Raw genomic sequence first — 22,680 nt, 5'->3', positions numbered from 1 at the left:
GTCTGGAGAGGTAACTAATTTATTCCCATGCCCTATGGCTGGATCAGCACCCCCTAAACCACTGCTGGCAGATGGCTGTCCAGTTTCTTTTTAAGAATTAACTTCCTGGGCAATCCACTTGGTCTTTTACTTTAACTACAGTTCAAAAAAGTCACCTGTGTGACTTAATATTCCTTTGCTGCAATATAAAGGTATTACCTCCTGGACAGATATAGAGACTGATTCATTGCCTTCCTCTTGGCAGTCAACCTTTTAGACACTTGAAGACTTCTCACACCCTTCCCCAGTCACCTTTCCGCTACAGAACCGGCTCATTTGGTCCGTCCCTGGAGATGTTGGTTTTCAGGCCTTTGATTGTTCTTGCTGCTCACCTGGGAATCCCCAATAGCTCATGCATTTCTTGAAATACCATGCCAAGCACAGTCGTAACATTAGAAAGGCCTTGTCTGCAAGGAGAGTAGAAGATTACTTTGCACCTCTCCCACAGACCGCTCTCTTGTTAACTTTCCATCACGAAATGTGTATGAGACCAGCAATTCAGAAGGAAACTCTTGCTCAATCGCTGCTGAAAGCAATGCTTTATACATTGTTCAGGAACTGACATTTTGGAGCTTCCAGGTTCGCAAGGCTCTTCCTGCAGGGGACAGGAGCTAACAGTAAGCTCGGTTTTAATGGTTATCCTGGCTCCATCCCTCGCCATCTCAGCTGGAGATGTTACCCTTCGCTCCCTGCCCTGAAGTGGCATTTGTCCTTCAGCAGCTGCAGCGATTTGCCCGGCGACACCAAGACCCACCCAGATGAAAGGCTGTTTGCAAGACACTACAATGTAGGAGCACCTGTGCCTTTGGCTGGAGCGGTGCCTGGGCAGAAGGCTCCAGCTCTCCCCGCTGGTACTCCGGGCCAACTGATGGCAATGCTCAAAAGGTCCTTTTGCTTCAGGGCAGGTCATACATGCAGTTTTACCTGGAACTCACATAGCTACTTCTTCGTGTTTTTTCAGCTGAAATGGGGATTGTAAATGAGCCTGACGAATCTGGCTGGCACCTTGCTGCTGCAAAAGGAAAGCTCTATAACCCAAGCACAGCTATAGGCAATGCCTCCTTAACAGTATCATCCTTCATAAAATTCAGAGATGGGAGGGAGGATGCCTCCTTGTCCCCAGCTTTAAAGTTACACACACTGACACGGTGTCACACTTATCTCAGTTTATTGCTTGTATTCAAACAGCTGTCCTTATTCCAACTGCTGTATTAGAAATCAATACCAAAAAAAAGGCACTAAAAGGGTTTTCTCCATTTGATCATGATTCTATGGCTTCAGTCACATTACGTTAAGGCACATTAAATTGCTAACCTCCAGCTGGGGAGCAGAAGGCAAGTATTAGTGCTTAACATCAAGTAAAAAGAGTTACTCCTGTAGTCTCTAACCACATCATGTAGAACGGGACAGGTAAGGCTGAGAAAGGCTGAAAATTCACTGCCCCATCTCCCACATTTAAGTCTGTACTTGCTAATCCACGCCAGTCCCTACAGGAGAAACATCAAAGCCTGGCTCACGGCTCTGCCCAGCGTTCGCCTGGCACAAGTGAAAAACCCACCCTTCTCCCTCCGCAGGGCACAGGGAGGTGTAGCTGGCTGGGGGCCACATCGCTACATTAATCCATTTCCCTTTACCTAACAAAGTACAAGAGAAAAAGAGAAATCAGTTCGCAAACCAGTGAAAGAAGTATTTTGTATCCGAGAGCTCCCCTGAGAGGAATTAAAAATGCGTTTCTTTTTGCAAGAAGACAAAATTCTGTAAACCAGAGGTGGCCAAACCTCTGCTGCCAGATTATCGAGACTCCTCCTCCTTCCTTACAGCTGTTGCTACACACAGGGATAATGATCAAATCTGACCCAGGGAGGGATGGGCCCCACACTGCCAGGAGTTGAAAGGCAAATGGAGGAAAGAAACAAAAAAAATTCCATTGTTAAAAAGGAGAGGAAGCCCTTGAAGACAACATATCCCATAGGTAATGCTCCATTATGGTCTGAACTGCCAGTACGCTCTGCTTATAATGGTATTCATTTCCATATTCAAAAGAAGAGCTGCTGCAGGCCACATCTGGTCTTCAAGCACACTTAATTATCCTGCTCAGCAACCTCTTTATTCAAACACTTCACTGGCAGGGTAACACTTCAGATTCAAACTGGAAGTAATTCCAAGCCCAACCACAATGACTTCAGGTAAACTGGGGCACTGCCTTACGGGGCCTACTCAACTGCACAGCCTTTGCCTTTTAATAAAGGAGACCAGCACCTTTTAATTTCTGTTTTCAGGCAGTATCAGAAACAATAAGAGTACCTTGGTCCAGGTTAGAGGAGTCTTTGCTCACATGTCCTGATAGATTAAACAAGGAGCCCTTGCACCAGAACGTAGCAGAACACACAGGCCTAAGTCTGGTGAAGGAAAAATGATAATTTCATCTCCTATACTTTTCTTAGATGGTGTCAGACCTGGTACTCTGCAAAGTCAAGAGCAACAAAGACTACATGCCCTACACTTGTTAGACAACTGGACAGAGCATTTCTCCTTTGACGTAGATGACACGGCCAGGCAATCCTGCAAAGCGAGGCAGGCCATGAGCAACAACGCAGTTGCAGGGCAAACGTAAGGCACTTTCAAATGGTAGAACCCATTCAACCAGTGAGGGAACGCACAAGAAATCTTGTGGTCATGAGAAGGGAGGATAGCGAGGACCAGATGGGAAAATCTAAACCATGCATGCCCAAATCCAGTAATAAGCTTTTCTTCTCATAGGGGATTCTGATACTATCACGACTAACTCCATTCCCTTCCCTCCGGGAGCTTACACAACTAGAAACACACCCTTGCAGTTTTTCTGACTCAGAGAGCTCTGAGCCAGGCTTCTCTCCTTAACTGCAGGTTCCAAAGCTCCTTATTATACTGGAATTTTTCACATAAAATTAAAACAGCAAAACAAGCTCCTTATCACAATATGATTAATGCAAAATTGTTGCACTCGGAACTACAGGGGTTTGGGAGTTAAGGTGTGTGTGTACTGGGAAATTCAGTGCTTCTGAGTGGTTCCAGATTCACAGCTTTGGGAACCCAGTTCCCCACAAATCACAGCATCACCAGCACTCAGACAAGCTTCTCCCCCACGCTGTCCTTCACCACAACCCTCAGCCATGGCCTGCTGGAGAAGTCAGACTCGATGGCCAACGGTCTTCTTTCCAGAAAAAGAAGAAAGTGCTGATTTCCTGGGACACACGTCTGCACTCACTAGACCACAGACCCAGCGTCACCAGTGCACGTCTCACAGATCATGGGAAGGTCAGATCACAGCACTCTTCAGTCGCCATCACACTGCATTCAAACCACTGCCTACAGATGAAAGAATCCATCAACCCAAATGCATCTGAACACTCCTACGTGACTTCAGGCCATTTTAACCACAGCTCCTAGCTTGCCTGAGCCCACTATAGCAAATCTGACTGTAGGAACCTTTGATTGGCGAATTCCAGCTTTCCAGTGTAAACATGATTAGTTATGAGTCATAAACCTGTTACAATTGTCCATGCAGCTATTTCACAACCCTGTATGAAAACATACGAAGACCAGTATTTCCTTATCTAGCAGCCATGTTCCAAGTCCTGTTTCTGTTTGTTAAATATTCCTCTGCCTTCTGCCATCTCCGCCCCATCAGGGAGTATGTCATGGCACCAAGCTCATCTGCAAAGACACAGGGAAGGAAAAAGGGTAGAATTCGCTTATTCAGAGGACAAAAATAATCTTGAGCTTACTGTGAGACATGTTCATTTCAAAAGTGCCATACGGAGGATAAAAAGCTATCAACCAGAGGATCAAAGCTGTTGGCTCGCTGCATGCTGTGCAGCTCCTTTCATGTCACTGTTTCAGCTTCAGGTGTGGGCTTGCTAAGGTGAGGATCCCCACCAGCGAGGAGAGGACGCCACAGAAACCAATCACTCCTGGGTTGGTCTTGTAGATCCCTAGCGTATCCAAAGGACCTGAGAGATCGCAGAGATTCTTCACCAAGTCCAGCAGCAATGGAGGATGCTTTTTCAGTATCTGAAACACCTGGAGGAGAAAACCGTGTAAACCGTCACATTTCAGGCAGTTTAGTTCCTGGTTGTGTTCATCCCAGCAGGAATTCTTCTTTGTCTTTTCTTCCTGTACAGCTTGTTCCAGCCTCCAGGAGATCTCGTACCAGTCCCTGGCCAGATTCATCAGGAGTGAAAAGTAGTAACACTTGGTAGCCCAATTCCGCCACTTTGGCTTATCGATGTCAGGTTGGAGCCCAACGCTCTTCAGCCACAGGACCGCATCGCAGACGAAGTAGAGGGCACGCGTCAGGTTGGAGGCTGTCAGGCAGAAGCGAGGAACTGCGTCTGGCAGCTGTGTTGTTCTCCTGGCTGCTACCAAGGCGTGTACCATGTTGCCCAGTCTGAACACTGCAAGAAACCCCACAAAGGTTAGCATGGCCTGGCCTCTACCACCACCAGAGAGACAGCCCTGCGCAGGACAGCTCAGCGTGTCACCGTCCACATGTACTTTTAAAAAACTCACTGGGCCTGGGGCTTTTGTACACTTAAGCATTTTCTTCTCACAGTGTGAGAAGCTAGTCTGAACGAGGAAAGGGGTTTCTGCTCTGCAGCAGCCCAGGACCTACACAAAGGTTTTTTTTCCATAGCCAGGACTTGCAGCCTTCTCCCGCCGCTCCGTTCTCAGCACCCGGGTGCCCTCCGGACCAGCATCGTCAACTGCTCTGAGCAAGTCAGAGTTGGCAAAAAAGCGACACAAACAGAGCCTCCAGTTTCAGCGGTACGCTGCACTGGGCTTCACCTAACTCTGTGGACAGATGTCACTGCACCAACTCTGCTGCAACCACGAGCTACGCCTTTCCTAAGCTTCTGTGAAGGCTGGTGATTCAGGTGCCCAGCACACTGAGACCCCAGTCCCTCCTCAGCCAAGAATTTCTCAGAGGTACACGTAGCTCCCTGCAGACAGGAACAGCATATTCCATTTCAAGCTCTAATATACGGCAAGCCTGACTCCATCCGCCGCACAGTTTAGGTTTTGCCCTGTGAATGTTAATGCAGTATCATGTAAAATACTTTTCAAAACCTGCTGCACTGTCACAGTGACAGATGTTGGCAGCACCCAAGCTTAGTGGATCTGCAAGAGTCCTGAATTTAGGCCTGATGTCTATGAGAGATTTGTTCAGCAAAAGCCAGAGAATTATGGCTATGCTGATAAACCACTGGCCTCTCTGCTAGCGATTACTGTACTCTGGAGCTAACTGGAATAATAAAACAAGTCCATGATAACACATTAAATGAGACTATTTGCCTCATGTACCGAGGTTGCTCCAGGATTGAGCAATTGATAAGTAGGTGTAAGATCAACCCGAAAGCAAGCAGTACAACCACAGCAGCAGCACAGCCATAATGGCTGCAACTGTGGCAGAGAATGAAGTGATGCACACGGTTAGAGATGAGAAAAGTATGGAAGGGTATATGATTTAGTAGAGTATAGATGCTAATGAAAATTAATAAGCAAAGAGGGAAGCCATATTGAAAGATGATCCTTCAGAGGTGATTTTACTGGGATGCTGATCTTTAACGTTGGGCCGCCACAACGCATCAGCTGGCAGGACTAACGAGAGCGCAGTAAGCCAGCCTTGCATCGTAACTCTGTGGTGTGGCCTTCAACAGAGATGACAACCTGATCTCTGCAGCCACAGCGGACAGTTAACTTATTTCTCTAGTTCGCCCAGCGACAACTCCGATTGCCTGATCGGGGAGGAGGCTGGGGAAGGCAGAAATGTCTCTCTGGCCCTAGGTAAGGCTAGATAGCCTGGCAAGCCAAGGCAAGGATGAGGTCTCCTGGCAATTTTGTGAATGTAGTAAAAGAGGTTTTGCGGCTCAGAGCAGGTGAAGTGCAGGAAACGTCCGGCCAGGAGCTGTTTCGCTGGCAGCAGCAAGGGAGGAGGCACTGATCTCCCCAGACGACAGCAGGTACTTACTTTTCCGGCCCGAGCTCATGCTCGATTCCAACTGCTTGAGTTTCATTACCAGCTTCTCTTTCTCAGCCTTACGCTCTATTAAATAGCTAAGCAACATGCATGTGTACTGAGCGGCTCTGGAACGGCAAAAACGAGGAGAAGGGCACAGAGGTGAGACACGGAGCTGGCGTGGGCATGGCGGCCGGGCAGTGCGGGTCGCCCCTCGCCCCCTCACGGCGCCAGGGCCAGCTGGACCCCGGGGAAGGGGCCCAAGCCCGGCCTGGGGGGCGGCCGGAGCGGGGCTGGGGGCACCGGGCGGGGGGGGGGTGCGTGAGGGGCCCAGCACCCCGAGCGGCCGCTGCCCGGCGGCCTGAGCCCCCAGGCCGGCCTGGGGAGGCCGCCCGGCCCCGCACTCACCGGAAGAGCTGGTCGCGGCCCTGGCTGCGGTTGGTGAAGTCCACGAAGCCCTCCATGGCGGCGGCGGCGGGGGACCGGCAGCCGCGGGAGGTGTGCGGGGGACGTCGCTCCGCTCCGCCCCGCCCCGCGGCGCCCGGGCCCCGCCCCGCCGGGGGAACCCTCCGCTCCGGCGCGCGTTCCCGGCCGGCCGCGCCGCGCCGTTGCCACGGCGACCGTCAACAGCGAGGCCGGTGTCCCCGCTAAAGGCTCCCCCCGGGCGCGGCTGCCCCGGTAACCGCCGCCCGGCCCGGCCCGGCCCGGCCTCCCGGCGCCCGCTTCGGGGTTAAGCCGCCGTGCGGGGGGACGGCGGTGGGGGTGGGCCCGCCGTGAGCTGCCTCGGCTCCCGGGGGGGAGCTCGGAAAGCAGCCGGTGGCTTGGAAACGGAGTTTGTGACTTCCACTGAAGTCACCCCCTTTCCTCATTAACCGTCAGGCTGTTGTCCAGGCCGAAGAAGTCTCTTCGTGAAGAACAAGCAAGTATGTTTGAATGCTTTGCCGTGGTTCCTACACTAACTCGTGCCGAAGCTTTCGTGCCCCGTTGCCGCGTAGGCAGCCTGCGGCCATCGTGCGGCCGACGCTCCCCGAGTAGGACAAAACCCCGCGCCCCAGAGGCGACGCGGCAAGTAGGAGTGAGCTCTGCAGAACAGGGTGGCTCTGGCTGTCTGTACTGAAAGCACCCCCCTTTCCTCTCGGAGATCATTAATTACATTTTTCTTGTCGCCCCCCGTCCTCCCCCCCCCTACCTCATGAAAGTACACACTGCACGGTTCCTCGTTCTTCTGCGTCTGCTGTGCTCCCGGCATCTGTGCTGCGTTTTCCACCTGGAAGGACAGAACCATGGCTGCGTACGCCCGGAAGCATCCCCTGGAGATTCCTCCACCATCTGAAAAGGACTGGCTAAAGGATGACGAGGGAGATTTCTTCCTGCAGGATCCCGATCGAAAGCGTGATGCGTTGCCTCAGCCCTTCAGGATGATCAACAAACTGGTGACGCTGGCTTTTGAGAATGCTATGGAAATCATTGAGAGAAGGGAGATGCTCCGAGAAGCACGAAAACTAAAGGTGCAGCCCACAAAATGCTTTCCAACAGCTGAATTCCAGGTATAGAGCTCCTCCCAGCAGAGATAGCATTAATCTTGGTAGCAGTTTTTCTATAGACTACCCATTCAGCTGATTTTAAGTTCTTCTGTTCATCACCTTCCTCCGAATCCACCACCATCTCACTGATTCACTTCAAAAGGCTGCAGCTTCTAAGCTTGTCGGACAGGTTCTGCTTCCCACCCATTTATCACACCTCTCTGAAAAGAGAAGCAGATATTAAACAGCCCTAAATTCACCTTCTGCTTCTCAGGCTGGCTCCACCCTTGTTTGCCGAGAGGGTAATTAGTCAGTAGCATAAAAATGAGCAAACTCAGCTCTGTGTTACGGTGAATACCCTGACGGGACCCCTGTGAGCAGTGGGGCAGTGCTGCCTTCCCCATCGTTACGTGGAGGTGTCCAGGAGTACGCGCTGGCGTCTGCTGGTGTTCTGTGATTGCCCGGAGGAACTCAGCATCCCGTCTCAGCTCTGTGTTAGCAGTGGGAGGGCTGAGTGCTCCCAAGTTCTGGGCCTTTAAAGCCCCCTCTATTTATTGGAAGGGGAAAGGTGGGAGCAAACTTTCACAGTCCCAACACAGAATGATCTCTGTAACACAGATGAGAGCCCCTTCCCTGCTCTTCTGATGAAAGCTTGTGCAAAGGTTTTTCTCTTGTAGAATAAAGTGGCATTTTCTGTTGGTGAGAAGCTAGGAGTATATCACTAGTATGGCTGATGTATCCTCCACTGGGGAAGCGGTTGGGTACACTCATCTTTTCCCTTTCTTGGTAGGTAACTGGAAGAGCCAATTGCCTTGCAGTGTCTGGAAAATACGTCTTTGTCGGTCTGTCCGTGGGTCTGGCCACCTTCAAGGTGTCTGACTGTAAGGAGGTCTGTGCTTGGGAAGCGGTCAGGACAGAGATTTGTGCCATCCATGCTTCGGATTTGGGGAACGAGTGCCATGTCCTGCTTGCTGTGGATGAAATGGGTTAGTGTGACGTGGATTTTCTTCACCTAACTGGGGGTGGCTGTGCTCTGGAGCTGAGGAGTTGGCAGCTGCATTATGGAAGAGTGCTAAATCAGGAGGAACGTTAGAATGGCTGACAGATTTCCTAGAAAGCCCTGCAGAAGAGGGTGTTAGATAACAGGTTGTAAGGTGGCAGGATGGCCCTGGGGCCTTGTGATTAGTAGAGGGTGTGGGTTTGGTATCCTCTCTGGAGCAGCAGAGGTAGGGACAGAGCTAAGAGTGAAGTGCAGTAAATTTTGGGGGCACCTTGGACCAGACAGAAAGAACTGTTGCTAGGTATGACCTGCTGCCCATGCTGGCATAAGGAAGCCAGCAAAAGTTTAGTGCTGGAAGCAGTGGGATATTCTTCCTTGAGCCCAGGAAAAAATGTAGTCCTGCTCACTCTCCTGCAGATCTTGTAACAGCCATCTCCCAAGAGCATGGCTACCATCTGTTCCCTTTTCTCCTACTACTACTGTTACTTTTGTATTTCTGTTCCAGGGCTTGTCTGGCTCTTCTGCTTTCACGAGGAAAGCTTCCTACTCGTTAAAATCCTAAATGAACTGGTAAGTACTGAGTTAATTCCATAGACACTGGGCAAAGGCTGGTAAGTAATCAATCATGAGGAGTACTAATTGCCCTCAGGAATTTCTGTCATGGGCAGCAGCACTCCAAGAGTGCTGCCTAATGTTTATTCCTGTTCTTCCAGCAATCAGTCTGGCCTTCACCCTGTTGAGAACTGCGCAAGGCCACGGAGCGCTCTGAATCAGTGTTCTGGCTTTGATGCCAGCCCATTTTTCTTTGGCAGGAGGACATCAGCAAGCGAACTACTTGTGTGGAGGTGGTGCTGTCCCAGGGAGGTGATTACGCGGGAGTCCTGCTGCAAGGCAAGTGCAGGAACATGGTGTATTGGGTGACGACTGTTGTGTTCTTGCACAGGGGCCAGCAGCAATGCTTTTAAAACACTCAGAGTGTTCTGGGTTCCCAGGGATCTTGTTCCTAACCCTCCCAGTCCCCCCTCCAGCTTAGAGACCTGCTCCTGCTACTCCCTGTCCTCTCCAAAAGGCCAGGTCTGGATCAGCACTGATCCTAAAAGTGAGCCCTCTGGAACTGATCAGTGCAGTTCCCAACTCCCAGAAGGCTCAGTGCAGGTTTCCCTCTTCTCTCCAGAAGCACAGAACTCAGTTCTTCGTCTTGTTTGCTATGGCTCACTTTTACACTGGAAATACATAGACCTGAAGAATTTTCTTTGCAGACATAAGCCAGACAGCATGGAGACTGTCTCTATAAACACTACAACAAACTCCTTGCTACAGCATTCTTCTGTTTCATGGCAGCTTCCTTTGTCAACCTGTTTGCTGCTAGCTGTTTTTCTGGATCCATGTTTGGTGGAATCTGCCTGGACGTAAGCCGAGAATGAGATATGTAGCATCCACAGAGAAACAGTGTGAGACCATGTCTCACTTTCTACTTTACCTCAGAGGCTACAGATCAAATTCTTTGACTGAGTCGCTTCATGGAATTTCTTTGGTGGATGTGGGACCTCAAGGGTTTGAGCTGGTGGCTGAGATGTTAGTCTTAGTCAAGCATGTCAAGCCTTAAGTGGGAGGAAAGGTGGGCTGCATGGAGTTTACGGGGATTTTATATTTCAAAAAATATCCAGATCTTCTTCTAAGGATGTGAGATAACAGAGGCTGCTTGCTTGAAAGACCTTTTCTCCTCATTTCCAATTGCTCAACATGGTTTCCCAATGCAGACAGCACAAAAGCTTGGCTGGAGATCTACCGATTGCCTAAGGATTCCTGGCTGAAGGAGATGGAAAAGATCCCGGGAGCTGCAGCAGGGCTGGCTTGCAGGGAGAGGAGGTCAAGCTGGACATCTGCGGTACAAAACAGTTCCATCTCCCACTGTGCTATTTTTTCTTCTAGTCTTTTGCCTACAGGTCTTTCCCCAAGCCTTGCTCCTGCAGACAGGGACAGCAAGACAGAGGCTGAACAAGTCTGTCGGCCTGGGGGATGGTGTATATGTCTCTGCAGCTGCTACAGCTGCCCATCCCACATTTCACAAGGCCTTTGTGTTATTGGGACATATTTACCCTCCCAAGACAGACTTTCCGATGAGGTTCCCTTGGTCCCAGGGCGAGCATTCCTGCTGCCCCTCCCTGAAGCTGGCAGCTCCTTTCCCAGCAGTATTGCCCCATCTGAGGAGGCCCTATGTAAGGGCATTTGCACTGGGCATCTCCTGTGTGTTACTGGGGGAAGGTGAAGAGGGGTGGGAATCAGGCCTGATACCTCCACTCAGGAGTCTGGTCCTCAGCTTGGGTTCGTGTTTTAGGCGACCTACGAGAGGAGCCTGGTGGGGTCACTGAGCCTGCTCGAGCAGGGCAGGGTCTCTGCCTGTTTGCACTAACCACTGCCACCTCTGGTTCTTTGGCAGAAAAGTCTGGAGCTGTGTGGAGATGGCTCTGCAGAGACGGTAACTGGCTTCAATGAATGTCCTGAGCTGTTATGGGGAATTTTAAATGCTGAATCAGTACTTAACCATCTCCTGCAACTCTTTCACCTCTCAACACACAGGCACCTTCTGCCCAGCACCTCCAGCTAACCCTCTGTGATACCTGCCTCATAACATTTCCCTCCTCCTTCAGCAGGTGCTTTCTTGGCCCTTTAAGAGGGAGCTGCTTCTCAGCCCTGTCTTCAGGGAAAACATCACCCCTGACTTGTCCAAGCCAAAAGCAAACACCCAGGCATTCCCTCTTTGCTGATTCCATGTAAAGTACCCAAGTTCCTGCTTCCTCCTTCTCAGACATGATTGATTATTTAGCCAGACCTTTTCTGTTTAGCCAAATGTCAATGTATGTAGGGAGTGGGGGGGGTGGTGGGGACGCGCTGGTGCTAGTCCCCTGTTAGGTTTATCCATTCCCAGCCAAGGACATATGTGACCTCCTCCAGTCCTGGGCTCTCTGAAGTAAAAGCTGGTTCTTGCATTTGACAGCACTATGCAACCTTTAGTCCTCATGCTTTTTTTTTTTTGTTATACTTTTTTCTGAGCCTTGCTGTGCCCCGTCCAGGTCTGTGCTGCAACAAGAGTAGTTCAGAGAGATTAGTAAAATCAGAAGTGGAGGTTATTTAGGGCATGAAGACAGGAGGTGTCTGGGCAGGACATCCTTTGTAATGTTGAGAAAGTAGTGACCTCCCTCAAGCTTCTGTGTTTTGGCTTGAAAAATGAACATAAAACCAGTATCTCCTAGGCAGTGTCAGCCAAGCTTTTCATACACTTCCTTTAGGAAGCATTTGATTCCTAGGAACAGATGAAATCTGAACAGCATAGGGCACAACACAGTTCTCAGGTTGACATTTTTCTGTTGCAGGAGTCTCCTGTGTCTGCAAACAAAGCTGATGCAAAGCTGAGTCTCCCAGTGCTGCTGCTGAAAGTGAAGCCACCCAAACCCATTACAGGTCAGGACTGATTCTGTCCTTTCAACCTGCAGCCTCCGTCAGGTGGCAAAGGAATCATGGCCCTTATGACTACAGAACAGGTCAGAAAGTTTCAGTAGCGTGCTCTCTGGTCCTTTCTGACCTGTCTTTGTAGTTACATCTAATCCTGTAGTATGAATTTCTACTTACCCAACCATCTCACATGTGACCTTTGTTAGCACAAAATACTTCAGTATGTCTCGAAGTGGGTGTCATACGCCTTCAGCTTTGTTGTCGCTGAAGCAGGAGGAGGTTGTTTCCTAGATCCCAGCAACCTGGCAGCACCCCTAGTTCATCACTCTGAGTCCTGGATTAATAGGAAAATGCTGAGGATAAGGAGGGGGCAGACCTTATGCTGAGACACTGTCAGGGAGAATGCCACAGAAAGGCAAGGTGAGCTAGGATGACTTGCCCTAGTCCCTGCATTTAGAGACTGGAAAATGGGCTAGCGATATGGAAAGTCCTACAGAAGATGCAGTGCGTCCCTCTTCAAGACCACGCCACCCTGAAGGAGGGATGGTCAAAGTGCCTCTGAGCCGCTCCATGGTGTCTGCTCCTCCAGGGCTGTGCCTTTTCTCTATTTGTTCCCGATCCAGGCAGTAGTTTTAAAAGCCCTTTGGATGCTTTGAAGAAAGTGGATGATGGCAGCATGCTTGGCTTGGGGTACAATCACCTAATCAAGGAGTCCCAGTGGGAGCAGCAGGAAGCAATCTTCCGCAGGACTTATCGGGAGTATCTGGAGGCCGAGGGTGAGAGAGAGAGCAAAGATGAGATCCCCAGGTGAGTGGGAGCAGTAGCCAGGATTTCAGTCCATGAGACATCCACACAGGGCACTTTCCAAGTGAAGATGGAAGCCTCTGTCTTACCTTTGCCTCCTTCACCGCAAGGCTTCCGGGCAGGGGGCTAGAGCCATTCCAGGTCTGGTTGCAGTGGTGCCTACTTATCAAAGTCTTTATTTTACATATATTTCTTCCTTTTTTTCAGACATGCTACTTTTCATTTTCTCCTGCCTAGCCGGATCCTACAGGTGGGACCTGAAATGAGAGTACAGCCAGGTAATCCAAATGGGCAAAAAACTGTTAACCTATGAAGCACATCGTTGCATGACATTGAGCTCAATGGCTCTGGCTTGGGTTCACTATATACATTCCATCTCCAAGGACATAAGCCTGGATAAAACTGTCAGCCCTAAGACTTATAAGTCAGTTACTGACATAGAGTCAAACAAACTTAGCTCCATAGTCAAAAAAAAAAGCAACCACCCCCCCACCCCCCCCTCAAAATACCAAAACTGATGAGGGGGCACATAGGCAAGATAAAATAGCAAACGAGAGGAAAGTTTGCTCTGGTTTAGTTTCTGTGTGAGCAGAGTTTCTGTAAGTCCTGTCAGGGAAACTGAGAGAGCTCTAATGAGAGCTTTCTAATGGTGTTTTGGTGTCCTGGATTGTTCCTTTCTTTGTCCCCAGTCTCCTTCTCTCTTTTGTCATCCTCTTCTCTGTACCAGATGTTCCAGCTGGCATCAGTGTGCACTGGAATGGAAGCCACAATCTCTGCTTTTACTTACTTAACCGTCCACTCAAGGAGAAAGCGGGTAAGAAAGTCTTGCTTTCTCTAGCAGAGCACTCTGTGGCGAGTGGGAGTCTTCAGTGGCCAGTGCCTGTCATTCAGCCAGTTCTTCATGATTCAGGGCAGTGAGGAACGGGGAGGAGAACTGCCTCGTATCTTGTGGGTTAGACTGGCATTTGGTTTGTGGGGCTCCGTGTTGCACAGGCTGGCAGTACTTTTAGTGAAGCTACTCTGGCAGAAGACCGTGGAATGGTGCAGGTTTTATTGGGAAACTGGATGCTAGTACCATAGGGGAGAATGCTCTGCACCTTCTTACAGTTGTCTCTTTTCATGTCCTTCTGTTTAGACTCTGATCCAAAACCTGATGTTGTGTGGCCATGTGCAGCTCTAATTGCACACTCAGCTGTCAGTTCCTGCTCCAGGTACCTGGCACTGGCATGTGAAGATGCATCAATAGCTGTTTGGGATATGCACCTAGGTGAGCTTGCCCTTTCAGACTGTGTATTGGGACCACTGTGGATAAATTGCTCCCTTCCGTAGGAGTTTGAGGCTCTGGTTTGCTGTGAACGAGGGACTGGCAGTGAGTTTACAAACAAACCTGAAAATAGTTTGGACTTGCCTATTCATCAGACGCTTGGCTAGAAGTTGCCAGTGCAGCGTGACTGCCCTAGCCCCTGCAGAATCGTTCTCGTCCACAGTAGTGCAGGGGCTGTGAACTGCTGTGGCGAGGACTGATGGCCGTCTTGCACCAAGGCTGTGAGACAGTGACAGTCACTGCTTGGCCACTGCACCCTCAGGTCATCTTTGAGGCTGTTGTGGCATCACACTCCAGGCTGCCATCAGTGCTAGTATCATCCTGCCATGATGCAGGGATTCTTCTGGCAGAAGAATCTTCTGCCATCAGGATTGTTCTGGTGGCTGTTGCCTCTGAGCAGGCCACAGTCCAAGCTAAGCTTTCCCTGGATAAATTGCCAGTTCCTTTTTCTTCCTAAACGGCTGTCTTTTTTTTTTTTTTTCCTTTTTTTTTTTTTGCCATGCTTCCCCAGGATACCCACTGTCTGTGACTGCCATTCTAGAGGAACGTCTCATCCGCAGTATCCACTTCTTGTGGAGTTCTGCAGCTGCCAGCAATGAGACACCTTGTCCTGGTACAGATCCTCCCTGTTCTGTTGTGCAACTTCTAGTGCTGTGTACAGACAGCTCTTTCTACTTGGTGAAAGCACCCATGGCCGGGAAGTCCAGCATCACGCTCCTGGCAGACAGGTGAGGTAAACTCTGATAGACCTCTCTCCAGCCAAAGAAACCATGTGGTACAGTGGTCAAGTCCAGCAGGGAGCCCCCGATTTCTGTGGAGTAAAGAGTTTTTTACTGCTTTTACCCAGATATCTCTGCTGTGCTGCTGTCAGCAGCAAGTGTGGTTTTGCTAGGAGTCGGTTCCAGTACTAAAATCCAACAGTTATGCTGGAATTAGGGGTGTTTTTGGGTTCTTCTATGCACCAGAACAGCAGTGCTTGTAACACGGCTCCAGTGCTGATGTTCAACTAGCTGTGTCTCTCCAGGTACCCAGAGGAATTTTTTCTTCTCTCTTCTGCCCTTGCCAGAAAAGCTTCCCCTAAAAGTCAGAATAAGCATTTCTTGCCTCTTTCTATAAATTTTATGCTCACTTATCCCCTTGGTTTGAGGAGAAGGGTCAACTCTGGGGAAGCTGCTGCTCTGCAGGGTATGGTTTCATGCCCCCATGGCAGGCAGGGGAATTGTATCTCCAACATAGTCCCTAGGCAGGTTTGCACAGCGATGGGCCTTGGGGGTTCCTGCCCGGGAGGAGGCAGGCTTTGTCTCCAGAGGGAGGATTGTGGCTGGAACTTTATGGCAGCCCATGTGCCATAAACTGCCATTGTTATTATCACAGCCTCTCAGTACATGCCAGGTACGTGAAACGATGGCATAAGTCTGAGTCTGTTTTACAGGCCTGAAGATCCAAATCTTGCTGTCAGCGCGGTGGTGCCTGTCCTGGCATTCCCCGGTGCAGTGAGTATTACTGCCAGCTCTCTTAACAACTGGGTGAGAACACAGGTCCATCTGGCCTAGGATCCTGTTTCCAGTAATGGCTGTGATGTGATGCCTAGAAGATAAAGAACAGGGCAATCAGATATGGTACTGTCATCACATCCTTTCCTGGCCTCCAGCTATTTTTAGTGTGGGGACTTCCTGTACCAGTTACAGGTCTGTGTGTAGCCGGTCGTTCTCAAAGCATTTCTTTTCCATGATCTTCTCAGTATCCCCTTGCAGCCATGTCTTCTAATTGACCACTGAGGGGAGAGGCACTGGAGGCCCTCTGCATGTGGACAGGTCCAACTGCAAAGATGAGAGGGTTCAGCCATGAAGCTTCAGGCATCAGGGTCAAATATGAGAGGGCATTATGGTAATGAGAAGTTACAAGTGCAAGTCCAGCCAGGCCTTTCAAGTGGCCTCAGAAATTTTTTCAGGCATGGGGAGAAAAGGACTAGAAGCTGCTTGCCAAGCCAGCCACAGAGAAGGCTGCATCCAGTTCATTTCTAACCTGCCCCGCTGACCTTTTCCAATCCCAACCTGCTGCAACTCCAGTCCATGTGGAGAGGGACCTGGGTGTCCTGGTGGACGACAGGTTAACCATGAGCCAGCAGTGTGCCCTGACTGCCAAGAAGGCCAATGGGATCCTGGGGTGCATCAAGAAGAGTGTGGCCAGCAGGACGAGGGAGGTTCTCCTTCCCCTCTACACTGCCCTGGTGAGGCCTCATCTGGAGTACTCTGTCCAGTTCTGGGCTCCCCAGTTCAAGAAAGATGAGGAGCTACTGGAGAGAGTCCAGCAGAGGGCTACAAGGATGGTGAGGGGACTGGAACATCTCTCCTACGAGGGGAGGCTGAGGGAGCTGGGCTTGTTCAGCCTGAAGAAGAGAAGGCTGCAATGGGGCCTAATAAATGCTTATAAATATGTCAAGGGTGGGTGTCAGGAGGATGGGGCCAAGCTCTTTTCAGTGGTGCCCAATGACAGGACAAGGGGCAATGGGCACAAACTGAGGCACAGAAAGTTCCGTCTGAACGTGAGGAAGAACTTCTTCCCTCTGAGGGTGATGGAGCCCTGGAACGGGCTGCCCAGGGAGGTTGTGGAGTCTCCTTCTCTGGAGATATTCAAGACCCACCTGGACAAGGTCCTGTGCAGCCTGCTGTAGGTGACCCTGCTTCGGCAGGAGGGTTGGACTAGATGACCCACAGAGCTCCCTTCCAACCCCTACCATTCTGTGATTCTGTGTGATTGACTGGCTGTGGCCCTATGGCTACTGGACAGGCAAAGAGAACAGCATCGTAGTTGGGGATGTGAAGTCCTGAATGTCATTCCATGTGCTTGCCAGGAAATGTCTTTCACTTATTTTACATCGGTTTCTAAGTGTCACCTTGCTGTTTCAGGCCCTGGTCTTCTCCTGGGATGGCACAGTGTCCCTGATGAACACTGCCACATCGCAGATTGTTTACTGCTTCAGTACTCCACCTACCCATGCTGTAGCATCCCCTTGGCAGCCAGTGTTCATAGTGGATAGTGCGAATTTGTGCTTGCTGCTTCGAGGTGGGTAGCACCTTGGAGTGGTCTTAGATACATGGGCACTGGATGCATTCAGCTGTGCACTGATCCTTGATAGTTCTTCCTGTTGGATGGCTCCTGATACAAAAAAAAAAAAAAAAAAAAAAAAGCACTATTCTTGTTTCTGTCTAGGAGATAAGCAGCAGCAAGAAGATGCATTGGCACAGAGCACAGCCAGTCACAGCACCATCTTCCTTTTTGACTTCAACTCCTATCCACTGAAGGAAGCTTTCCCAAAGGAACCAGATTTGCCTCTCAGATCCTTGCAGAACCTGCCATTGGTTGAGAGATGTAGCATTTTCTTACGTGATAGGTAAGGTTCTCCTTCTGCCGCATAGGTAAGTGCACCCGCATTATTGTAAGCTGTGGTGTTGCTTGGGTCTATACAAGGTCTCACCCTGAGGCTTCTGGGTTCTTCTGTGTGCTGTGACAGATTTATGTCTCGGTAAGGTTGATGTTCACGTAGGTGGATCCCTGACAGCCACCCAGAACCCTTCCTCCTCTCCCTTTTGTCCTTCCTAGAACAACAGCTGTAAGTCAAGATGCCTGGGGCAGTCTTGTCATCCCAGGCAGAGAAGGTGAGCTAGTTCTAATGTGCTTTTGTGCAACACAGGTTGTGCAAGCTTGTCAGGGAATATGATCCTCACTTCAGTGTCTGTGTTTTCCTTTTGACCCCATAGCCAGACAGAACTCGGATCTCTTGACACCTTGCTCCTCCCCTCTAATCCTAGGGTCATTTGATGTTTAAGCAGATTTGTGTTGGAGGTTTCTCATAGAATCATAGAATCGTTAAAGTTGGAAAAGACCTCTAAGATCATCAAGTCCAACCGTCACCCCACCACCACCATGCCTGCTAAACCATGTCCAGAAGTGCCACGTCTACACGTTTTTTGAACACCTCCAGAGATGGTGACTCCATCACTTCCCTGGGCAGTGCTTGACCACTCTTTCAGTAAAGATTTTTTTCCTAATATCCGATCTAAACCTCCCCTGATGCGACTTGAGGCTATTTCCTCTTGTCCTATCGCTAGTTACTTGGGAGAAGAGACCAACACCCACCTCACTACAGTCCTCCTTTCACGTAGTTGTAGAGAGCGATAAGGTCTCCCCTCAGCCTCCTCTTCTCCAGACTAAACAGCCCCAGTTCCCTCAGCCGCTCCTCATCAGACTTGTTCTCCAGATCCCTCACCAGCCTCGCTGCCCTTCTCTGGACACGCTGCAGCACCTCAATGTCCTTCTTGTAGTGAGGGGCTCAAAACTGAACACAGCACTCGAGGTGTGGCCTCACCAGTGCCGAGTACAGGGACACGATTACTTCCCTAATCTTGTAGGCCACGCTATTACTAATACAAGCCAGGATGCCGTTGGCCTTCTTGGCCACCTGGGCACACTGCTGGCTTATGTTCAGCCACATTTGCTTTGAGAAGGTCCCCAGCACCCTCAGGCCGAGGTTGCAGTCAGAGCTTAGCTGATGCATTGAGTTCCTGCTGTCACTAGATGGCAATGTGACATCTCTTATTGGGTGACATTGTCCTTTAATTACTTCTTTTGGGAACCTGGCTCTAGACTGTGTCAATTATATTGTTTGTTCTTTTCACTATGCCTTAATTCTCCAATTTGAAATGGAATAGGTGGGTGCAGGTATGACCTTACAGCACATATTACCTGGTAGCCTTCCCTAATTCCTTGTCTCCAGGGTGAATCCTGTGGTGTTGTCAGGCTAGTTAAGAGCAGAAAAGTTCATCCTATGCTATCAGCCACCAGTTCTGTCCCTCCTGCTCATAAAGCTCTAGAAGAGACTCTTGTCTGCCTTACACCAGAAAAATCGGGAAGCATCACCTCTAGGGGTACCTTTCTCCCTGGGTACTGAGAGCTGAAGCCAGAGGAGAGCAAGCATAACTGCAGTGAGACCTGCGTCTACAGAGGCTAACAGGCAAAGAGAAATATGGAGGTCATTGCTGTCAAGAGCAGTAAACTTGGGTGCTGAGTGGCATGAGGGAATCACTGAGATTTTTTGGACACAAGAAGTCTGAACTGCTTAATTTGTGGTGAGCCCCAGGGAGCCTTGGGGGGACAAGGCTGAGGTTGTCTGAGCACCAGGGGAATGGCAGGGACTGTTTTAACCACCCTTTTCTCCCCTTGTTAGGCAGCAGAGCCTGCTGGGACTCAGGGAGGAGTTGCCCGAGTACTGGAGTCGGCTGCAGGCACAAGCAGCTGCCATGGACAAGGAGAGACAGAAAGTGAAGGGACAGAAGAAGCCGTAGTCAGCCTTGCATCCTGAAGGCCAGGCTCTGCTCTATCACAATCCTGCAGACCTGTGATCCAGCACTGATATTTTGCCAGCGACTCTATTCACTTCCAGCCTGCTGCTTTCTAGCCTGGGGCAATTTGCCATCCGAAATAGCTGCTTGCCCGCCTCTGCTGAGCCCCAAGGATCTGCGCCCTGCCTCTCCCCTTACTTAACCCTCAACCTGTTCCAGCAGGGCTCAGCCCCTCCTCATCAGAGATAAACGCTGCTGATGGAAGAATCTCGAGGTAGGAAAGGCCTCTCACTGAGCTGACAGGCCCAGCATCCGTGTGGTTCAGCTAAAGATTTGTGCTGGATGTCCGAGTCCTCCCGGAGACCTGGAGCATTAGAGCAATATGGTATGTTACAATGTCCCTCCTTAATAAAGCCTTTTCTCCAGTAAATGTCTCTTATTCTTCACAGGACTGGCATCTTACCAGACTCTGATGTTCTGTCCTTCTGTTGCTGGGGCTCACTGATGTGTCTCGTCTTCTGCTCTGACCCAGATAGTCAGGCAGCAGCATCCTTGTGCTTAGCGAGAGACCTGGTCTTTTCAGACCAGGCAGCAAAGCAGCCATGAAAGTGGCATCCTCCAGAGCACAGCAGGGCCAAGCAGCAGTGACCCTGCAGAGTGTGTGAGGCCTGCACTAGGCTGTTCCCCAGTCTAGCTGTTTCTTTTGACTTCAAATCAGGCAGCTTTGGGACAAGACTGCTTAGGGACTGCAGCCTGGAAATGTGCAGACAAGCTCTCTAGGTTAAGGTCAGGCTAGAACTGAGCCAAGAACTGATGTCATTGAGGAGCAGGACAGAGCTGGGGTGTTTCGAGAAATCGGGGCTGCGTTGAGACAAAGACAGTCCAGGAGCATGGCCAGCACGTTGGTCAGAGGCCATAAAAAGCTGAAGCATCCCTCCTACAAGCAATACGGGACAAAGAACTAGCAGGGGCAATGCAAGGCCAAGCATCCACGTATTTATTTCTTTCTCCAGAAGTGTATTAAGTTAGTAGCCGGCCTTGTATAGTTGACAGACAGGGTAAAAAACTGTGCAGGCTCCCCAGTCAGTCTTTCACTGGTCAGTATTTTCAGGCCTGAGTCCCATGGGAGACTGGCAGCATCTAGGTGTTAGCTGCAGAGTTTACTTGCTCAGTCGGGGGCTGACAGCACAACTACATTTTGCACTGGGCATCTTTGTTGCTCTTCAGGCAGTCAGGGGCCCTCGGGAACTTGAGGGGCTTTAGGTGAGGTGAACCAAACTATCCGTTTTTGAGCATAGCAAACATATGCTTTCTTGAGCATAAAATCCACAAGAAAGCCTGAGTCTTTTTACAACTGATCCTGCTTCCAGAATGACTGCCTAATCCACAAAGAATCTGACAAATCTGCCAGCAACCACTCCAATCAGTGTGCATGGGTGAGCTGTAATTTTTCCAGATCTCCCTCTCATGACTCCCCCAAGGTTCAGCAAAGCATCAATGCAGGGTGCCAGGGGTTCAGCACAGACTGAGCTATGTAGGCACTCCCATGCCAAGGTCCCATTTCACTTTTTCATAGCAAGTTGTCTTGTTTTGGATTGAGTTTTGACGAGAGGTCTCAGCTCATCCTCTGGAAATAAAGTCAGACAGTCTTTTGTGGAGGTAGGGAAGGGGAGAAGCATTCCACTTGTTTCACAGTTTCAGATGCCTGGTTTTGCTGTGGAGAAGGACAAGCTATTTGAATTAAACCTTCCTATTTGCTACCTTTGTGAAGGGCTTTGGAGGCCATAGTAAAGCCTTTTGTGCTGTCATTTTCCATCTGCCACAGATTACAGCTTCACAGCTCATCTGATCGTTGTGGATATTGATACTGGGTTATGTCAGCACTTGCCATCTGCTTCAGTGCGAAGTCAAGCGGGTTAGCTCAAGCCACCTTCAATGCCTTTTCAGACTTAGCCACCTGGTTCTGTCTGCACTGAAGTGAACAAGGAACAATCCTTCATCCTTTCTTCTGTTCTTGCTGTGGTGGCAGTAACAACTGAATTATTTTGTTTCTGTGGTACTTTAAGAAACAATGGCCCTTCTGCCACAACTGGGCACAGGGGATTACTCAGGGCAGGAATTCCTGTTCCTACATTGTTTCCCATGCTGCAGAGAGCCAGAACAACTAGTACGTGGCCCCTCAAACAGCACTGGCTCTAGTTCTTGCTATTTGTGCAAATGTAAAGGGCTTGGGGATCTGTGCCCTTAATCCTACTGCATCTGCTTTCCATCCAGAAGAGGAGCAGGGCTTGCCTAGCATCAGAAGAAGAGGCAGAACAGGATCTGCTAAACAGTTAGATGTACTGTGCATCCACCAGTTTGTGTGTATTCATCTCAAGATGTGCTTGTTTGTTTGCAGTTTGAATTTGCTCTAAAACCCTAATCATGTGCTTGGCCAAGATAACCAGGAGCTGGCAGGCTCCACAGAGAAAGGAAAACAACAAGCAGCTGCAGGAGGCTGATGAAGAGCCTTTGTTTTTACTCATGACTTCAGCAGGGGACCATTTGTTTCCTGCTTCTTCGAAGTGATACAGAAAAATTGGTATGATCAGTGTGTTGACATGTGCGTCTGTGACGGAGCTGTGTGCTGAGCTCCACAGCACGCTCTGGAGAGGACCAGAGGCGCCCGATTTCTTCTTCCGAAGATGACACCCTTGCCAGCTATTCTTCCATTCCTGGACACTCAGTGAGCCCCAGGCAGCTGTAGGTCTGAAACAAGTTGAGCTATTCTGCTGCTGGAAACTACGGAAGGGCCTTGAGAAGTATCATAAATATCACCATCAAAAGATGAAACTCTAAGAGTTCTGTCTGGGCCAACTCCTAGCTCAGTGCCAAGTTCAACGAACTCAGACGTGCTGCCTGGGTATAACAGGAGCAATTTGGCTCTGTATTTTTAAAAAAGGTAAAATAAAGCTGAAAAATCGGTTGGTGGATTGAAGAGGCTTGTGAGGGGGAGGAAGAGGAGCCCAGGCCCACAGAGAGGCGCTCGAGGAGCATCGTTCCCGCAGAGCTGGGCTCCTGCCCAGCCAGGCAGAGGTGGTTTCTGTGGGAGAGGAGGCTGTTCTCTAATCTCCCTAAATTATCTGCTGTTCTCTGCAAGAAGCCAAATGTCATCTTGCTCCTTTGCATACTTGCTTGTGCTGTGGAAGCAGGAGAAA

At 49.9% G+C, this 22,680-nt stretch overlaps 2 protein-coding genes across 4 annotated transcripts; one reads left to right on the top strand and one right to left on the bottom strand.

The window, feature by feature from the left end:
- Positions 1-1,200: 1,200 nt before the first annotated feature.
- PEX11A (peroxisomal biogenesis factor 11 alpha) lies at positions 1,201-6,567 on the bottom strand. Its single transcript, XM_075431877.1, has 3 exons — positions 6,446-6,567; positions 6,050-6,165; positions 1,201-4,475 (listed from the first exon to the last, which is right to left on the bottom strand). Exons 1-3 carry the CDS (start codon positions 6,499-6,501, stop codon positions 3,910-3,912), a joined length of 738 nt encoding a protein of 245 aa, XP_075287992.1. The 5' UTR covers positions 6,502-6,567; the 3' UTR covers positions 1,201-3,909.
- On the top strand, positions 6,128-19,891 carry WDR93 (WD repeat domain 93). 3 transcript variants are annotated; one of them, XM_075431875.1, is made up of 17 exons: positions 6,128-6,199; positions 7,237-7,545; positions 8,351-8,546; positions 9,066-9,130; positions 9,373-9,451; positions 10,321-10,448; positions 11,001-11,039; positions 11,935-12,022; positions 12,637-12,820; positions 13,025-13,095; positions 13,545-13,631; positions 13,953-14,084; positions 14,653-14,869; positions 15,574-15,634; positions 17,051-17,207; positions 17,355-17,535; positions 19,369-19,891. In XM_075431875.1, exons 1-17 carry the CDS (start codon positions 6,149-6,151, stop codon positions 19,484-19,486), a joined length of 2,163 nt encoding a protein of 720 aa, XP_075287990.1. In that variant the 5' UTR covers positions 6,128-6,148; the 3' UTR covers positions 19,487-19,891. The 3 variants fall into 3 exon arrangements, with proteins under 3 accessions (XP_075287990.1, XP_075287988.1, XP_075287991.1); XM_075431873.1 differs by having other exon boundaries at positions 7,237-7,584; XM_075431876.1 differs by lacking the exon at positions 6,128-6,199 and adding an exon at positions 6,719-6,960 and having other exon boundaries at positions 7,237-7,584.
- Positions 19,892-22,680: the final 2,789 nt, after the last annotated feature.

Source organism: Opisthocomus hoazin, chromosome 10 (genome assembly GCF_030867145.1).
Source record: "Opisthocomus hoazin isolate bOpiHoa1 chromosome 10, bOpiHoa1.hap1, whole genome shotgun sequence".
In the NCBI taxonomy this organism is placed as follows: Eukaryota; Metazoa; Chordata; class Aves; order Opisthocomiformes; family Opisthocomidae; genus Opisthocomus; species Opisthocomus hoazin.
The sequence above is the reverse complement of the archived record's forward strand: the minus strand, read 5'-3'. Positions and strand labels throughout refer to the sequence as shown.